Genomic DNA, 15,637 nt, shown 5'->3' with positions numbered 1-15,637 from the left:
TTTTTTACAGTTTTTTGTTACAGAAATCTAATTATTCCCAGCTTTGTTGCTAGATTACGGACTTAACAGAGACAGGAAAACATATTACATTTAAGTTTAGAGAGGTTTTATGTTCAACTACGTTAGGGGAGAGGTTAAACTGGGTCAGGTTGTTTACCTTGTGGGACGGAGGTCTTTTTAAACAGCTACTGCCATCCTCTCTCTGCGGAGGTCAGCTGGGGGTCATTTAGAGTCTCTTTAATGGACGGGGCAAAGGCAGGCTCTTTAAACGACTGGGAGAGGGTCACATGACCGGAGGAGAACAGAAAGAGCAAAACAAGCAGAGAGAGCAATCCCCCCCCCCCCCCCTCCCCCCGTTCTGAACCGAACATGGCCAGAGGTCAAGGAGGCTTTCATGCAGTGTTACGTTTCTGTCAGGGTAAACACTCAGAGAGTTAATGTGTGTTTACTGATGATGCTTGACGTGATCAGCGTTCGCTTCACACCGAATTATACGAACAAACAGAGTGGAGAGTGTTTCAAAAGTGGCAATGTCGTTATCGCTAAATCCTCTAAATCTCAGTCGGAGAGATTTCCAACAAAATGCATCACATGGCGTTCAAACACAAATAGGAAACCGTTCTTATCAGATTACCAAGATCATCTGCAAGGTCGCACACAGCCATTTGCTGTTTGTACCGTTTGTATGTATTTTTGGTAATACCATCTTGCTACCACTTTGGATTTTTAAAGCAATAACATATGTTTCATTTTGTTTTTCACTCCGTTACGAAGATACACATCATGTTTAAATTCATTACAGGCTTCTATCTACTGGATAGATATTCCAAAACGTATGTAGCTTTTTCATTTGGGTTTGTTAGTTTAAATTAGAGGCTTTTTTATAAGTCCATAATTATTCTCTCGAACACAAGTGTTTTCTTTCAAAATGTTTATTCAGCATCAACAAAGAAGAAAATATTAAAGGGCTTACATAAGCTCAAAATCAATATAGTTGAACAAATCTCTAGATGGAAATGATTACCGATTCACCAGCATGTGATTTAGTAGCTTAAGATTGATTATTATGGCTACAAAGTCAGAAAAGTTTCTTTGATTAAATCAAAAAATTACATCTAAATTACTTTTTTTTTATAATCACAAAAATTAAAAAGCTCCTTGACTGTTTTGCAACTCTGGCTGTTTGGTGTACAGAAAGTATGAGCAGCTATTTATAGATGTTTTAAAGTTGATGTTTTGGGGGGGTAATCACGAACACAACTACATATGCTTTTCAAAATAAAACAGCTGACAATATCCACAGTTGCACACCATGCTTTTATAAGCCCTTTAACACTAAAGAACTATTATTTTACAAAAAGGAGGAAACAGCAAAACAATATGTATACATTATGACGTTTCAGTTTGTAAATGTTTAATTTACAAGGGACACAATTTCACCAATTACCCTCAGAAAAAATATCTACAGTACTGCACTTTCCTAGAACTAAGCTACTACATTTTAAATTGATCAACGACGCAGTTCAAGGTTCGAAGAATAGAGGGTGATAAATTAAGTTGCACTGGCAGCTGTGTAGAAACATTGTATCGGCAACTTATAGTGACTCACTAATCATTACCAAGTAAAATAGCTTGATACAATGTCATTCTTCACAATCACATAGCTGAGAGAGAAACTTAATGTACTCTGGAGTCTTTCTTAATCTCAACGTCCAGTCGATTTCTCCTAAAGGACAGGATAGATTACCTCAACACATTTTACCCAGTGGGAGGATGTTTTTATAATCATGGTGATGCCATTTTTGAAAATCAGTTTTTACTCATTCAGTGTCTCACTATGACCGTTCCATTTCGTATTATTTTGCGGTTTAGTTTTCAATTCTAAAAAGGTGGGAGCGTCCATAAAAAATCCATTACTTGTGATAGCCTCAGGTGCCAGTTGTATAAACAGTTCAATATCTGGAGTATGGCTGATCTCTGTACACTCCCTTGGTTGTTCGTGCTGATGGTGCCTTGCTTGCCCAATCTTCCAGACCTGATTAAGAAAAGAAAAGAAAAAGATGGGGAGTGATTACAGAGGCCTTATACTTAATCATTCGTTTACAACAACTTGTGTAAGTCTTTGAAGTTCTATGCAAATGTTGTGTAAATGTCCATGAAAATAATGCAGCAGAAGTTGTGAGCACTCTGAATGTGTGCTATCGATGCCGCTCATCTCTTAACAAAAGGACCGTTTCAAGCCGGGAACACAAACAGTAACTCACACCAAAAAGCTTGCCTTTCACCTGGAAGGATGCATCTCAGATAATTGAATGCGAGGATCAAATAGCTACCTGAAAAGGAGCTATTTAGTGGCTCCCAGCAAAAAGGTCACAATTACCATTAGCCCAAATCAGCCCCTGTTCACCCCCTGGTACTGTCAATGTGAAAGTGTCAGTATCGATGGCACCCTTTGTCTGATCTTCAGCCAGCGCTGAGACTTCCCTAGAGCTTTGGCTCACAAAGGGTTGTTTTTTTTCTGTGTACAGGCTCTCTGTTGGCAGCACATAGCCAATACCCCTTAATTAAACCTGTCACCCTTTCACTGACAGTCACTTTGAAGAAACAGACCAAGGTAACCTTGTGTTTTGAGAACAAGGATGCACATCAACGCTGTTTATCTGTTTCCTTTGTACTGTCGGCCTTTTTCTGTGTGCGCCATGCGGCAGAGTTTTTATTTTATGTGGAGGTACGCAGCACTCTAATGAGTTGAAGGCACTTAGTTCTTCCACTTGTGTGGTCGGAAAAGTTGGGGAAAGTTTTTATTAGCTTTGACTTCCAAAAAACACATTCAAATCTCTTAACCATGCAATGAATGCACATAGGTCTTCAATATATTATAACCTCCTGATGCAGAGGATGTAATGACCATTTTCACCTTGTTTTGCCAGACAAGTACATTTTAAAGGCCAAAAAATTCTCAAAACAAAATCCCAACGGCCACTGTCATTTTATTTTAAGATGTGAAAAGACATGCAACATAAATCTCTATAACACTTAAGAATTATGGATTGCAGTGATTATAAAATAACTAATTGTGTTATCTTTTTGCAGTTAGTTGCTAACTAATTTTCTCTTAAATATTTACATATAATACATAATACATTTAAGTAATCTTGTCTGAGAGCTGAATTCTATTTGGAGCTTTTAGCTCAGCAGACACAAATGCACAACCTAATCATCACAACTCAAATCACACTGCGTTCTTATAATATTTTAAGCTAATAGTTTTTGTTTTAGATTATTAAATGGTGCATAACTGTACCAGAGTCAACCGTCAGCTGTACAGCAGCATGGTCTACTGTGCTGTAGTGTATATTAACTCTACTATCATGAAAGTGCACTCTGCAGCAGATATGACCTTGGCACACTTTTTACTGTATCTTGTCAAAAGCTGACACAGTACTGTTGAACATTATCTCAGTGGTTTTAACTTTGTCTGAACATTGCGGCAACCGGAGCTATTGACAGCTCTTTTCAGCCTCTGAACCAGAGTTCAGTTGCTGAAAGTGGCCCTAAGCATAAAGCTGTTCTGTTTCGCTGATTGCAGAGCCACACATTACTGTTTGGCAGTCCCACAAACACACTCACCAACATGTATTGGCTTTTAAAACAGTGCTTGAACAAAGAAGGCACATGAGGATTTAGTAATATACAGTTTCATAGTGTAGGTAAGAGATTGTGTTAGCTGGAGATTGGAATAAAGGGATCAAACACAATTACTGCCCTGTATATTTAGCTTAGCATGATGTGTAAGAAAACACTGACATTTCTTCATATAAGCATACTTTATAATATCCTCATAAGCTGCTGGCTATTTTCTTCTAAATGCCTTTGCACACTCTGAAAAGGTTAAACATTCCATGTTAACTCACATTTAATACATTGATGTTTACACACAAATCCCGCAATGAGTTTCTGTTACTTCATAAGAATAAAAAAAATCTGCATTTCTCAAAAGACATAGCAGGTTAAAGCATAGTAGTTCTTTTTGCAGATCCAGTTCTCCTCTGAAGGGAGTCATCAGTTCCTGAGGGCAGCATTTGCGTTAGGTTTCTGTTAGTAATGCTGTTTTGAATAAAGCATTAAAATTAAAAATTAGATTTAGTGCGCAAACTCTTTAATACTACAATTTTTAAGGTAATTTCCTGTAGCTTAATTAACACTGTACGCCATAAAAAAAAAAGTTTACTTGTTTGTTAATCATTCTTGGTTTTTATTTGCATTGGGAGAAGAACAATGCCACTCTGAATAAATCACTTTAAACAGGCTTATTTTGATTGTGTCTTAGACATCACGCAATTACCCGGTGCTATGGCAACTGATATGAAGCCAGCGGTGCAGTCACTAAACTAAATTGATGTTGTTCCGACAATTGACACAATATATATTGGAGGAAGAGAGGTCTGCAACTCACCATATGAATCATATGATTCCCCACTGTGTCCGTATTCATAGTAGTCATCTGAGCTGTAAACAGACAGAACAGTGAGGTGAATATCAAAATGTATAAATAAACATAAAATAACAGCAAAATAATACGTTCTGCATCAAGGAAATTGCAGTTATCAGCAAATAAATGGAATGTAACTTATTTTCGGTCTTATTGAACAACATCAAAGTAATATTTATCATGATGCAATCAAATATAATTTATGCAGGGGCAATAAAGAGAAACAAATTTTTTTTCCATATATACTCTGCTGGATATAAAAGTGAAAAAGCAAACAAGAGGCAGCTTTCAATCGCTCAAAAGTTCAGCCACATTTGTGGTTCTACAAGGCAATTTCCTCCACCGTATTTCTGCACAAACTTCCAGTTCCATATCACTGCATATGGAGATCTATGAGAGGTGGCATCTTTAATGAAAAATAAAAAGATGGGGAGGCAAGTTGCATAGCGGTTCATTTCTCACTTATTTATTTATTTCTTTATTTGCGGTCGCCGGTGAGATGCTGACAGAACAATCCTGCGTCAGTATCATTCGGTAACAGCGCTATCATTCAAGAGAGGCAATTCATCATAAGGCTGCCACTGAGCCGACACCAGCCATCACAGCTGGGTCCTCTCCGCCTGCCTGTCAGTCAGTCTGTCAGCGACAGCAGCACCTCTCTGCTCTCCGGATTAGAGAGCTGAAGGCACCATCCAACACCCCAACACAACACATCAACACCGCCCGACCGCTGAGGGCAAAGAGGTGACGGAAATGACACACCACGGTGGAAGTAACGGATTACATTTTACTCCAGTTACTGTAATGGAGTAGCTTTTTGCGGTGTGATCATTAAAAGCCAAACTAAGGCCTGAGAGGTTTAGACACTCCACCCCTCTATCAAATTACAGCACATTTTGCAGCACTCCAGGAAATCAATTTCAACTAATTCTGTTATACCATTAAGTCTGTTTTTCGCTGAACAGTATCCACTTCATAAAAAGAAGCTGCACAATGTTGAAAATCATTTAGTAATTATTATATCGTCACATAACCTTTCATTATTTTTTCCATTTTGTATATTCCAATAAATTTACTGGCAAACTGAAGACGTACCTTTCAGTGTTTCCACTATTACTTACTATTATTTATAGTGCTCCTGTAGGTCTATTACATGAAATGCAAATGTACTGGTCTGTTGGATGATACAGAAGGCTATCAAACTAAAAGATTTTGTGATTATACAACACATATTCAATAAAACCTTTTGTACTCGTTTGGCATGTGTATTAAATTTGCCAGCTATAATCCTGCTGAAGGAGCTGTTAACACCATGCTAAATGCTACACACTAGCTGAATGATAAAGCTAAATTGGTCTGTTGCTTTGCGTTAACATGAAGTATATTTTTGAACTTTCTATTGTACAGATGCATCACTTCACTTTTAGTAAAAGAAATTAAAATGATGCACTCTGCTATATTGGAATATTTGGCTTTAATTTCATTCGGCGGTTCACCCGAATCATAAAAAGCCTTTTTTTTCCTCATACCTCTTGTTGTATGTAGACCAAGCATGGAATTTTATCATTTTAGTTTTTTGAAGGCACAATGGCCAAATGCCAGAGAAGCAAGCCCATCAAACAAACAAAAAATATTTATATTTTTTGGAAATTAAGAAATTATCTTAAAGGTCAAAGATATATTTCTAATTTGTTAATGCTTGTGAATTATAACCATTCATCAGGGACACTGGAAGTCAGTCACAGTTAGGGTTTGCTGAGAGAAGGTCCATCTATGTAATGATGACATACTAAATGGTGTGCACTATTCATCTTTTTTGTGTTTATTTGAATGACCAGGATAACTTATATCTAATCGTTTTTGACAACAATTGAAAAGTTGAACACCAACACCAATGTCAAGGCAGCCACAGCAACTACACTGTCAACAACAGGAACTAATTCATGACAACTGCAAAGCGATGAAGGGGGAGTGACAGCGACGAGAGAGAGATGTGACGCATGAACAGTTCATCACAGTTTATAATAACGCAGCGCAGTGAGGATGCAGATGTTTCATAGAGGAGATGTGTGTCTGTATGTCACTGTTAACAGAGACGCCAGTCTGCAGTAGTTCATACACTTCACTGAAAAATCACACAACTATAGTGTAACATTAAGCATGCTCCCTCTCTCTCACTTGATCACATGAGCTCTCTTGTCTCGACTTTATGAAAATGTTTCAGCAAAAGTCACATGCTGTGGCTGAATAGCCAGCCAAACACAAACCTTGCTTATCTTATCGACGCATCTCTCTCGCTCTTGTTGTGCCGGTGCTCCCGATGGCCAGCCCGGCTATGGTTTCTTGTCTTGTTTGTTTTCAAAGTTTTATCAAAGTGTATTATCTCAGCTCAGTTGACCTCGTCAGTTCACTCAATTATAGCTTTGTGGCATTTACACATCAGAATGAGTAAGAATAAGTCTCCTGGTTAGCCGGTAAGCTGTGGTGTAGTCTACCTGATACGCAGGTATACGCGTATACCCACTAGGAACGGTAAAAGATGTTGTTAATACTAGTTGCAACTTAGACTCTTAAATGTGCATTGAAAATTGCCAGCTGATGAAACCTATGCTCCAGTGACCACATTCATATATCTAAGGCTTTATGCAGCTCCTAACTGGCTGAGTAAGATAGTGATCAACACTAAACATTAGAAAATCAGTCTGTTCTCCCCACCTAACCAGGTGTCATTTACACTAGGGACGCTGTGGACATGTCACCACCACTTTTTGAAAGCATTTGTTAAAAATGTTCTGAAAAATAGCAACAAGAAATGTTAAATAACAAATGTGAGTGCTATGAGAACGTTTTTTTGGCACAATAAGAAAACATGCTATGCAATGTAAATATAGAGAAAGCATTGTCCAAAAAATTACTTAAGCTAAAAAAAACTATTTACTGATTACAGCATTAGGCCCATATTCCAATGTATTTTATATTTTGAATTGTCACTAGCAAGTGTTTTGTTACAACTCCTGATCGGAGCCCTTAAATGTCCCCATGACACATGTCGACACATGTCGACACATGTCGACACAAAGTGACGTGGTTGCCCACCCGTAACTGTCATTGGCTGTTTAAGTCTTTGCGGTGTTGATAACACATAGCCTTGCAGTCTTTCAGAATGCTCTCTATTACATGCACATGTACAGGCCTACTGTATGTATTAGTGAGAGTAGTGGTGCTTGTGGGACGTCGCTCTGGGGCGGGGGGAGTATGAGGCTGGGAGGGAAAAAATCACTGTATACTCACTACAAAAAACAAGACCATCAGATAAGAAACAACAAAGAAACCTAAGCAACAACATCATATAACAGTAAAAACTAATCAACAAATAAATCATAAACAACAACTTAAAAAAAACTGTAAAATAATCAGTCAATAAAACATAGCAATGTCAAAGCCTGTCAAACACAAGAGATTTCACACTTTATACAGCACATGGTGAGATAGAGGCCAGTGCCCGGGCTAGATCTGTGTCAAACGATCATCATAAATATCCCGGGTTTCCAGCGGTTCATACCAGGCTCCGAATTAAACCCACTACATGCGCAGCCTTTCACTTGCCAATAAAAATTTCTATCTCAACAAAAGTCACTGGAGACCCCAGTGACTGTCGCATTGTTTTGATTATCGAGAGTAATGGGGACTTTCTGTCCTGAATGAAACTTTGCTCAGAATTTTTTTTTAAACTGAATTGTTTTAATGCTGTGATCACCACAAACAAAAGTTTCTATGCCTCCTGTGTATTGGGGTGGAGCCAGAAATATCATAAACACAAATATCAAAACCTGGGTAAAGCAACTATAAACTGTAAGTGGGATTTTTTGTATTTTGGGTGATCTGACCCTAACCTTGGCAGCCTCACCAAAACTGACAATGCCTCTCAACAGCAACAACATGACAAACTGATTGGCTTTTTTATTGTTTCCTGCAACAATTTCTTGGTAAGGACGAACAAGACAACATGACCAATTGAGGACAGTGGGGGGGAATCGTTTTAAGAGCACTGGTGGCTCAATGAGACATGAGACAGCTCCCCACAGAGGCTTGTGCCTAAAGTCAGGCTTAGCATAAATTTTAAACAGATCATAATTCAACTACAAACAATGCCAAGCCAGCAGAAGCAAACAAGCCTTTTCCCTTGTGCTAATGTAGTCTCCCTCCAAGAAGCGAGGCCAGCTGCTGTTGCTCTGAGCGTCAGGTTTCCAGTCAGCCCTCGCGGCAGACGTGCCACCGTGCATCTGCCACGGATGTCAAGTCACTGCAATATCCTTGACACCACTCATTGGCCAACAGAGACAGAGGGAGGGAGAAGAGAGGGAGACAGAAAGACACTGAATGCATGTTTTCATCATGTTGTGTACCCCGAGACAAGTCCTGACAGGATACTAAATAATTAGATTTCACACTATGCTAAAATGCAGAGGTGTATTCCAGAGAGGTCGCCTTCAAAATAAACATCAATTTTTATGAATGTCAGGAAATCAATTTGACACAATTCACAGGTGCTTGCAGACACATTGAAAAGTATGTGAAATATTTGGTAATCTTGGGCTTTCCTGTACAGCTCTGTCATATTCAACAATAAAAAACATAACAAATAACACAAACCACAGCAATGCTAACAATATTTCAGAGGCTTGCTTACATGCTGTCAGCATTTCCCCCTTCATTTATTTTCACTGTTTATCTCACATAAAACTGAAAAAAAACCACATTTTTTTCTCTGTTGCTTAGGGCAGAAAGGACCAATAATAGCAGTCTGCTGTGCGGAAAGCTGCCAGTACAGACCTGCTCTTTGCACAAAGGAGAAGAGTGCAACAAAAGCTGTTAGGTGCCTCTAATTTCTGAGGTGACATTTTATCAATATTGCTACACAACGTCTCTCCATAGTTACTTTCTCTTCTCAATTACAGAGACCGGTGAGCCTTGAGACGTATCCTGAAGGTCAAAGTTTCCGGTAAAAGTCTGCTTTTGTGTAGCCAAAAGTTCTAGTGCTCTACAGTACATTTAACATCAGCATTTTAATTGAAAATTACCTATTAATGCTACACAGTAAAGCTTTTTTTAGTTTATATTATAGCACTATCAGCAAGGGACACTTGGTGAGAAAATATATGTTTATGTTATTTGGCCATATATGTAGAGTTGTTCAGAGTTTGTTAGTACTGTATGAGTAAAATGACAAAAATCTAATGGAAAATAAAATTATCTATTTTATCTATCCAATCTACAAAATCTATAATTTAATGAAAAGTTTGATACAGGTCCAATATATGACATTGAACATTTTAGACAAAAGTATGCTAACATTAAGTGACCAATTTAGCATTAAAATTTAGTAAACCTTTTCCCCAGCATGTTTTAATAAGATTAATGCTGGCTTTTTAAAATTGGCAAATGCTAACAAGCAAGAATACAAAATCTTTAATGGTATATGCGTGGTACTGCGCAATCACAATAATATTTAGCTTGATGCACTTTATCTCCATACAACATTGTGTCATCATGCAGATGGTACATTAAGGCACATTCTCCATTCGCTGGTTTCATTTGAAGAAGAAAAACCCCAGAAATTTCTAATTTAAGGTGGTATGAGATAAAAGGAAGGGAAAAACAGTGGGAAGCTTTAACCTGAAAACCTTCTCCAGTGCCTCCTGCATTCAACATTCATCATTACTGATCCCAAATCACAGCTTCGCCTGGTCAGAAGTGCACAGCTGGCAGCATGAACACAAGCATGAGATGAGGTGCCTGGGGTGGTTAGATCTCACTCGAGATATTGCCCTGTCATAGGTGTGAAAGTGCTTTGACTTTCTAAATAGGTCAGCTTTTGATTTGACATTCATTAGCAGAAGGTGTCCCCTGGTTTGTGTCCCCCCTAACTTCACTGGCCAAGAAGGAAAAAAAACACATCTGTCTTCAACGCAGGCATGCACCACGAGAGGCAAACACAACACCTATTAGATAAGTGTGTCTCTTTCATCAGGCATCTGATTCCAGGCCTAATTTTCCACAGGTAAAAACCCTGCCTCTCTAGAGCATCTGTCATCTCTGTAAACGCTTCGTCTTAAGCACTGATGTTGCCATTCCCGGGCACCACGAAACAGATGGCGGTGTTAAATCTGAATGATGTAGTACATGTCCCTAGTGGACTTTGTTTTCTTACATCGCCATTACTCTTCCAGTCCTCTGTGATAAATTTGAAGAAATCTAGGAGGACATTACAAAGGGCTGAGAGGTAATACAGTGCCGGCCTGATGTGGAGAGTGGCTGCTTTTCTTCTGTTAGCCTATTTCTTGGAGATTGCACATTTTAGCTGATCATGGCTGTGAATACTCAAAAAACTTACTTGATGCTTCTTGTGTAATAACTTTTCATTCATTCTTGGCACAAGGTTGAAAAGGTAAAATGCTGACAAGAGTGCCCCACACTGAACGCTCTGATTATACCAGCTCACTGGTGATTTTTCAACAATGCAATGAAAATGGATTGGGGGAAAAAACACTACCTTTTTTTCGCCATTTAGTATGAAATGAAGCTCACATAATTTCAAATGGAAACCATCCTTATGGATACAGTGGTGATTGCTCAGTGTGGTGGCTGATTGCAAAGCTATCTCCAATTCTGACCCCCTGCTGAAGAGCCACAAAGACGGACAAAATGGCCTACGGCAAAGATTTGACTTTACAAATGAGTCTTCTGTCTGGTACAGACCATTTATGTTACTTTCCTCTTCTTTTTGGAAAGTGCACAAAATCCTCCTTCTGGAAAAATGCTGCTTCTTTAGGGCAAGTCAGTCTACAGTGTTCTTTCAAATCCCACATTTGGAAACATGTTTGGGTTGTAGCATTGTTATTTGGAATCTATGAGTCTCTGTTACATTTTAGTGAAGGGGAATTACATTTACAATATGCAACTTTTTGTTTTGAGACAGAGAGATTGTTGTAAATCCCGCCCTCCTTCCCTTCAGATGGTCTAATTCCTGCCACAGCACCTGTCATTCATCTTGACAAGCTGTCTACCTGGAAAACGGCATCTAGCTACCCAGCATCTGTGAAGCACTGCAGGCATTTCACTAGCAGACAGCTAACACTGCCAATCTGCACTAAGATAAAAAAATAAAATGCTGATATTCCCATTGTACTAAATGGGTTCTGTCTGCCTTAGGGCCTTGACAAAACAAGCACACCTCAAAGAAGTAGCTTTGACAAAGGCAGGCTGATCAAATACATTGTGTCACCAGCAATTGAACACAACACAAAAAGTATAGCCAGCAGCTTGCTGCCCACTGACATGCATATATGCTCTGCGCCTGGAAGAGAGGACAGAACAAGTCACTACTCTGTATCTTTAATCTAAAAAACAGTTTAGGTTCACCCAAGGGTGTAGCTGGAACTCCGCGGCCCTTGAAAACCACTGCTTTGGCTACTGTTTTCAGCTGTGATGGCAATGTCTGTTGGCCGGAACCATCACTTTGGTCCAGACTGAAATATCTAGTGTTGTAGTAGTCGAGACCAGTCTTGGTCTTAAGACCACTTTTTGATGGTCTTGGTCTCGTTTCGGACTCGACCGCCTTTGTACTCGGTCTTGTCTCGGTCTCGGACATTGAGGACTCGTGACCAGTCAAGACCAGTCAAGACTATAACTTTGGGAATATCAATAAATTCCTTTTGCATTGTCTGATTTGTTAACATCCTAACTTTAATTGGAAGTAAAACTTATTGTTTCAAATGCAACCAGTAACCCTAATTAAACATGTGTTGTTCCTGTTAACAACTGTCACCCCTCCCCGCGATGCTTACGTTGATTTCAGCTCTTAGTGTTTGTATGTGGGTGATTTAATGGGAATGTGGATCTTCCAGATCAATTTGTGAATATCTATGATCTCGTTCAACATTTTATTGCGTGCAATGCAATGCAGGGAACTGGTCTTGGTCTTGACTCGGTCTCGCCCTCCCTCGGTCTTGGTCTCGACTGCTCTCAGGTCTTGTCTCGGTCTTGATAAACTCTGGTCTTGGTCTTGACTTTGACGGTTTGGGCGGTCTTGACTACAACACTAGAAATATCTCAACAACTAATCAATGGATTGCCATGAAATTTGGGTGGTGATGGTATAGTGGATGAGATGCATGCCTTTGGTGTGAGAGACCCAGGTTCAATTCCCCAATGTAAAACACGCACCAATGTCCCTGAGCAAGACACTTAACGCCTTGCTCCAGAGGCGTGTGACCGCTGACGTATATAGCAATTTTAAGTCGCTTTGGATAAAAGCGTCAGCTAAATGAATAAATGTAAATGTAGATATAGAGGGTATGCGCATAATGTCACAGAACGCAGTTACGCCCACTGAGTGGCAGAAAGACGAGCAGCAGTGTTTGCTTGAATTGGCTAAAACACAAACAACACATCTAAAATGGGAAAGAGCTGGACCGCTGGTTCTTTGGTAAGCAGTAAGGATCACTGTTGAGAGTCCGACTGCCTTTAATTTGAGCAAATAATCACTTGTTTTACTCCCGGTTTGCTAAATGCAGCCATGGTAACAGATGTTTTGCCACTCAGTCCAGCTCTCCACTCTACCCTCTACTCCTGGTTCTCTGAGGATGAATATTATTGACCTGGTGATATATTCTATTGACTCTAGTGATCCTCTTACTTTTCCTCTTGTTTGTGAAATGTCTCACTTGTTGAATGGATTGACATGTAATTTTCTACACACATTCATGTCCCCTTCAGGATGAATTATAATCACTTGAGTGAACCCTTCACTTTACATCTAGTGACACAATCAGGTCTTTGGTTTAGAACAAATGTCTGCTAGATTAATGACATCAGACTGTTTTGTGCAAACAAGCACATGTTAGCATGCTAAAATCCTGCCAGAATCCTGGCAAACGACCCCACTGAGGTTAAATAGCTGAGTTTCCCTGCCAGTCATTCAGAACTGAAGAAGTCCTTTGGATGAGGGACGAAACGTCTTCCAGTATCTTCAACCAAGTCCAGTTGCCCTTGACTTTAACCTTCGTTGGATGGATGCTGGTATATTTTTGTGACATTCCTTAATGTTACAAGGATAAGCAGGCTGCTACAAGCATGCATGGTGAATGTTGTTTAGCATTAGCTAGTGTTAGCAAACTCTAATCCTCCCTATGTGTGGTATATTGGGTGCCCTTGTCTGGATATGTACGCAGGCATTCTATATTGACAAACCCATCAGGTAATTTAGATTGATATCTTGCTCCTTAGTGTTAATACAGAGGTAGTTCTAAAGACCATCCCAAAGAAGTATTGATACATTTACTTTTTGTACAAATTGGTATAGTCCATAAGTTGTTCAGTGAAAAATACTACGACTGGGGGTTTGTGTGTGTGTGTTGGTGATGAGGCGTTTTTTCAGTAGTTTTGGGGCTCTTTCAAACATTCAATTCTTAACTGCTACACCATGAAACTTTGAAATCCTGCAACTCTCCTCCTCAGTTCTCCTCCGTGCCAGTCTCTTGTACTAAGATTTACAGTTGTTCCTCAGGGATGCTTCTGCCCTTTAAAACACTGTCACACAGCTATCCTTGTGCCCACGGGCCTCCGGGATCCAGCCTACGATGTGGCGTACCAAAGCAAGATGCAGGGGAAGGTGCGAGGTGTCAGCAGCCGTCTCTGAGGTGTCAAGTATAAAATAATACTTTGATCGCACCCGAGCTACGAGAGACGACCTAGCCGTGACCTCGCCAAGTGTCCAGCCAGGGCTATGCTACAGCTGTCATCCTTCTCATTTCCCTACAGAGACGTCACCTTCTCTCTGCTGATAAAATTAAAGACGCTCTACACATGAGCAACCCTCTTCATCCTCCTTGACCTTAGCACTTGATTTGTACCTAAGCACTGCAGCTTCTGATAACTCTCCTGAGATGAAGCCCTCTGCTGTCTCTCCAAAAAAAGATGATGGCTCAGTGCTCTGCGTTGTATAAACACGGTAAGAGGAGGCTGTGATCTAGGAGCTGGCAGACTGACTGCCATGGCTGTCATGCTGAGGTAGCGTTTCCATGAGGTTCCCCCAGGCGTCAGCTCTCTTCTGAGACATGTAAATGTCCCAAAATGTCTTCAGAGCATCTAAAACATTTTTTTTAGCTTAAGTCTCATGTCTTAAGGTTGTGAGCGCCTTATTTGCCTTTCAAATTTAATTATGTCTAAATTACTCAATTTCAGCTGTTCGGAGTGACAGAATGTGTACAGTATAGTTTCATAGGTTGTCTTGTCTCATTTGGCAATGGTTAGTATAACCAGTGTGCAGTATAACATTTTATACCAGTTAAACCGAGCAGAGAACATGAAGATTGTCACTGTCACTGCTCAACAGTGATGGTAACTGAGTACATGTCCTCAAATACTGCAATTAAGAAAATGTTTATGTGTATACAAAACTTAATCAAACTGGTGTTTACTATGTGCTGGAATTTTAAAATGAGTTTATTAAGTTTGTAAAACTTTTTTTTTTCTTGACTTGACTATTTACAGAATGTGCACAGCATTCAATTAGTACACAAAATATGATCCACTGATTTAATTAGCAAGCTGTAAATTACTACTACTAACTACTCCGAGTTGGACTAACATTAAAACGCTAGTTACAGGTAAAGGCTGAAGTGAATGAATCACTTGAAATAATAAGTATGTGATAGTACATTTTGCTGATAATAGTACTTACAATTTGGAAGTGCCAAAGTTCATTTAATTGCCACTTGAGGCTGGCTCCAGAAGCAAGTCAGTCCTCATAGATCACTATGTTAAAATGCCCAAATTTTGCGGCAGAAATAAGCATGTTTACAGCTTGGAACAAAAAACAGTATTGGTCTCTGTAGCTAATTTCCCCATGTATGACTACAGTACAAAGAGTGAATTTGTATAAAACTCAGCAGTTTCAATTATAATTTTAAGTTATGCGCAAAAAGGAATCGGCTGCTTTGGGTGACAGGTTGGTGCCCTCTCAGGTGGCTACCCACTTGGTGGTTCAGCAAACAGACTTCATTCAGCCGCCTCGGCTCCACCTCTTTGCCCATGTTTGGATTAGCTGGATTCATGCACTGTCAAGATGGCGACAGCCGGAGC

The 15,637-nt window shown here is 39.6% G+C and overlaps 1 protein-coding gene across 1 annotated transcript in view; it reads right to left on the bottom strand.

Moving 5' to 3' along the window:
• Positions 1-952: 952 nt before the first annotated feature.
• Positions 953-15,637, bottom strand: part of khdrbs3 (KH domain containing, RNA binding, signal transduction associated 3) — a 108,625-nt gene continuing 93,940 nt past the window's right edge. Inside the window, exons 8-9 of the mRNA XM_046058091.1 lie at positions 4,457-4,509; positions 953-2,035 (exon numbers count right to left, since the gene is read on the bottom strand). Coding sequence (XP_045914047.1) covers positions 1,953-2,035; positions 4,457-4,509 — 136 coding nt within the window. The 3' untranslated portion in view covers positions 953-1,952. The remainder of the gene's footprint in view (positions 2,036-4,456; positions 4,510-15,637) is intronic.

Source organism: Micropterus dolomieu, linkage group LG09 (genome assembly GCF_021292245.1).
Source record: "Micropterus dolomieu isolate WLL.071019.BEF.003 ecotype Adirondacks linkage group LG09, ASM2129224v1, whole genome shotgun sequence".
NCBI lineage: Eukaryota > Metazoa > Chordata > Actinopteri > Centrarchiformes > Centrarchidae > Micropterus > Micropterus dolomieu.
This window is presented reverse-complemented; position numbering and strand designations above follow the sequence as displayed.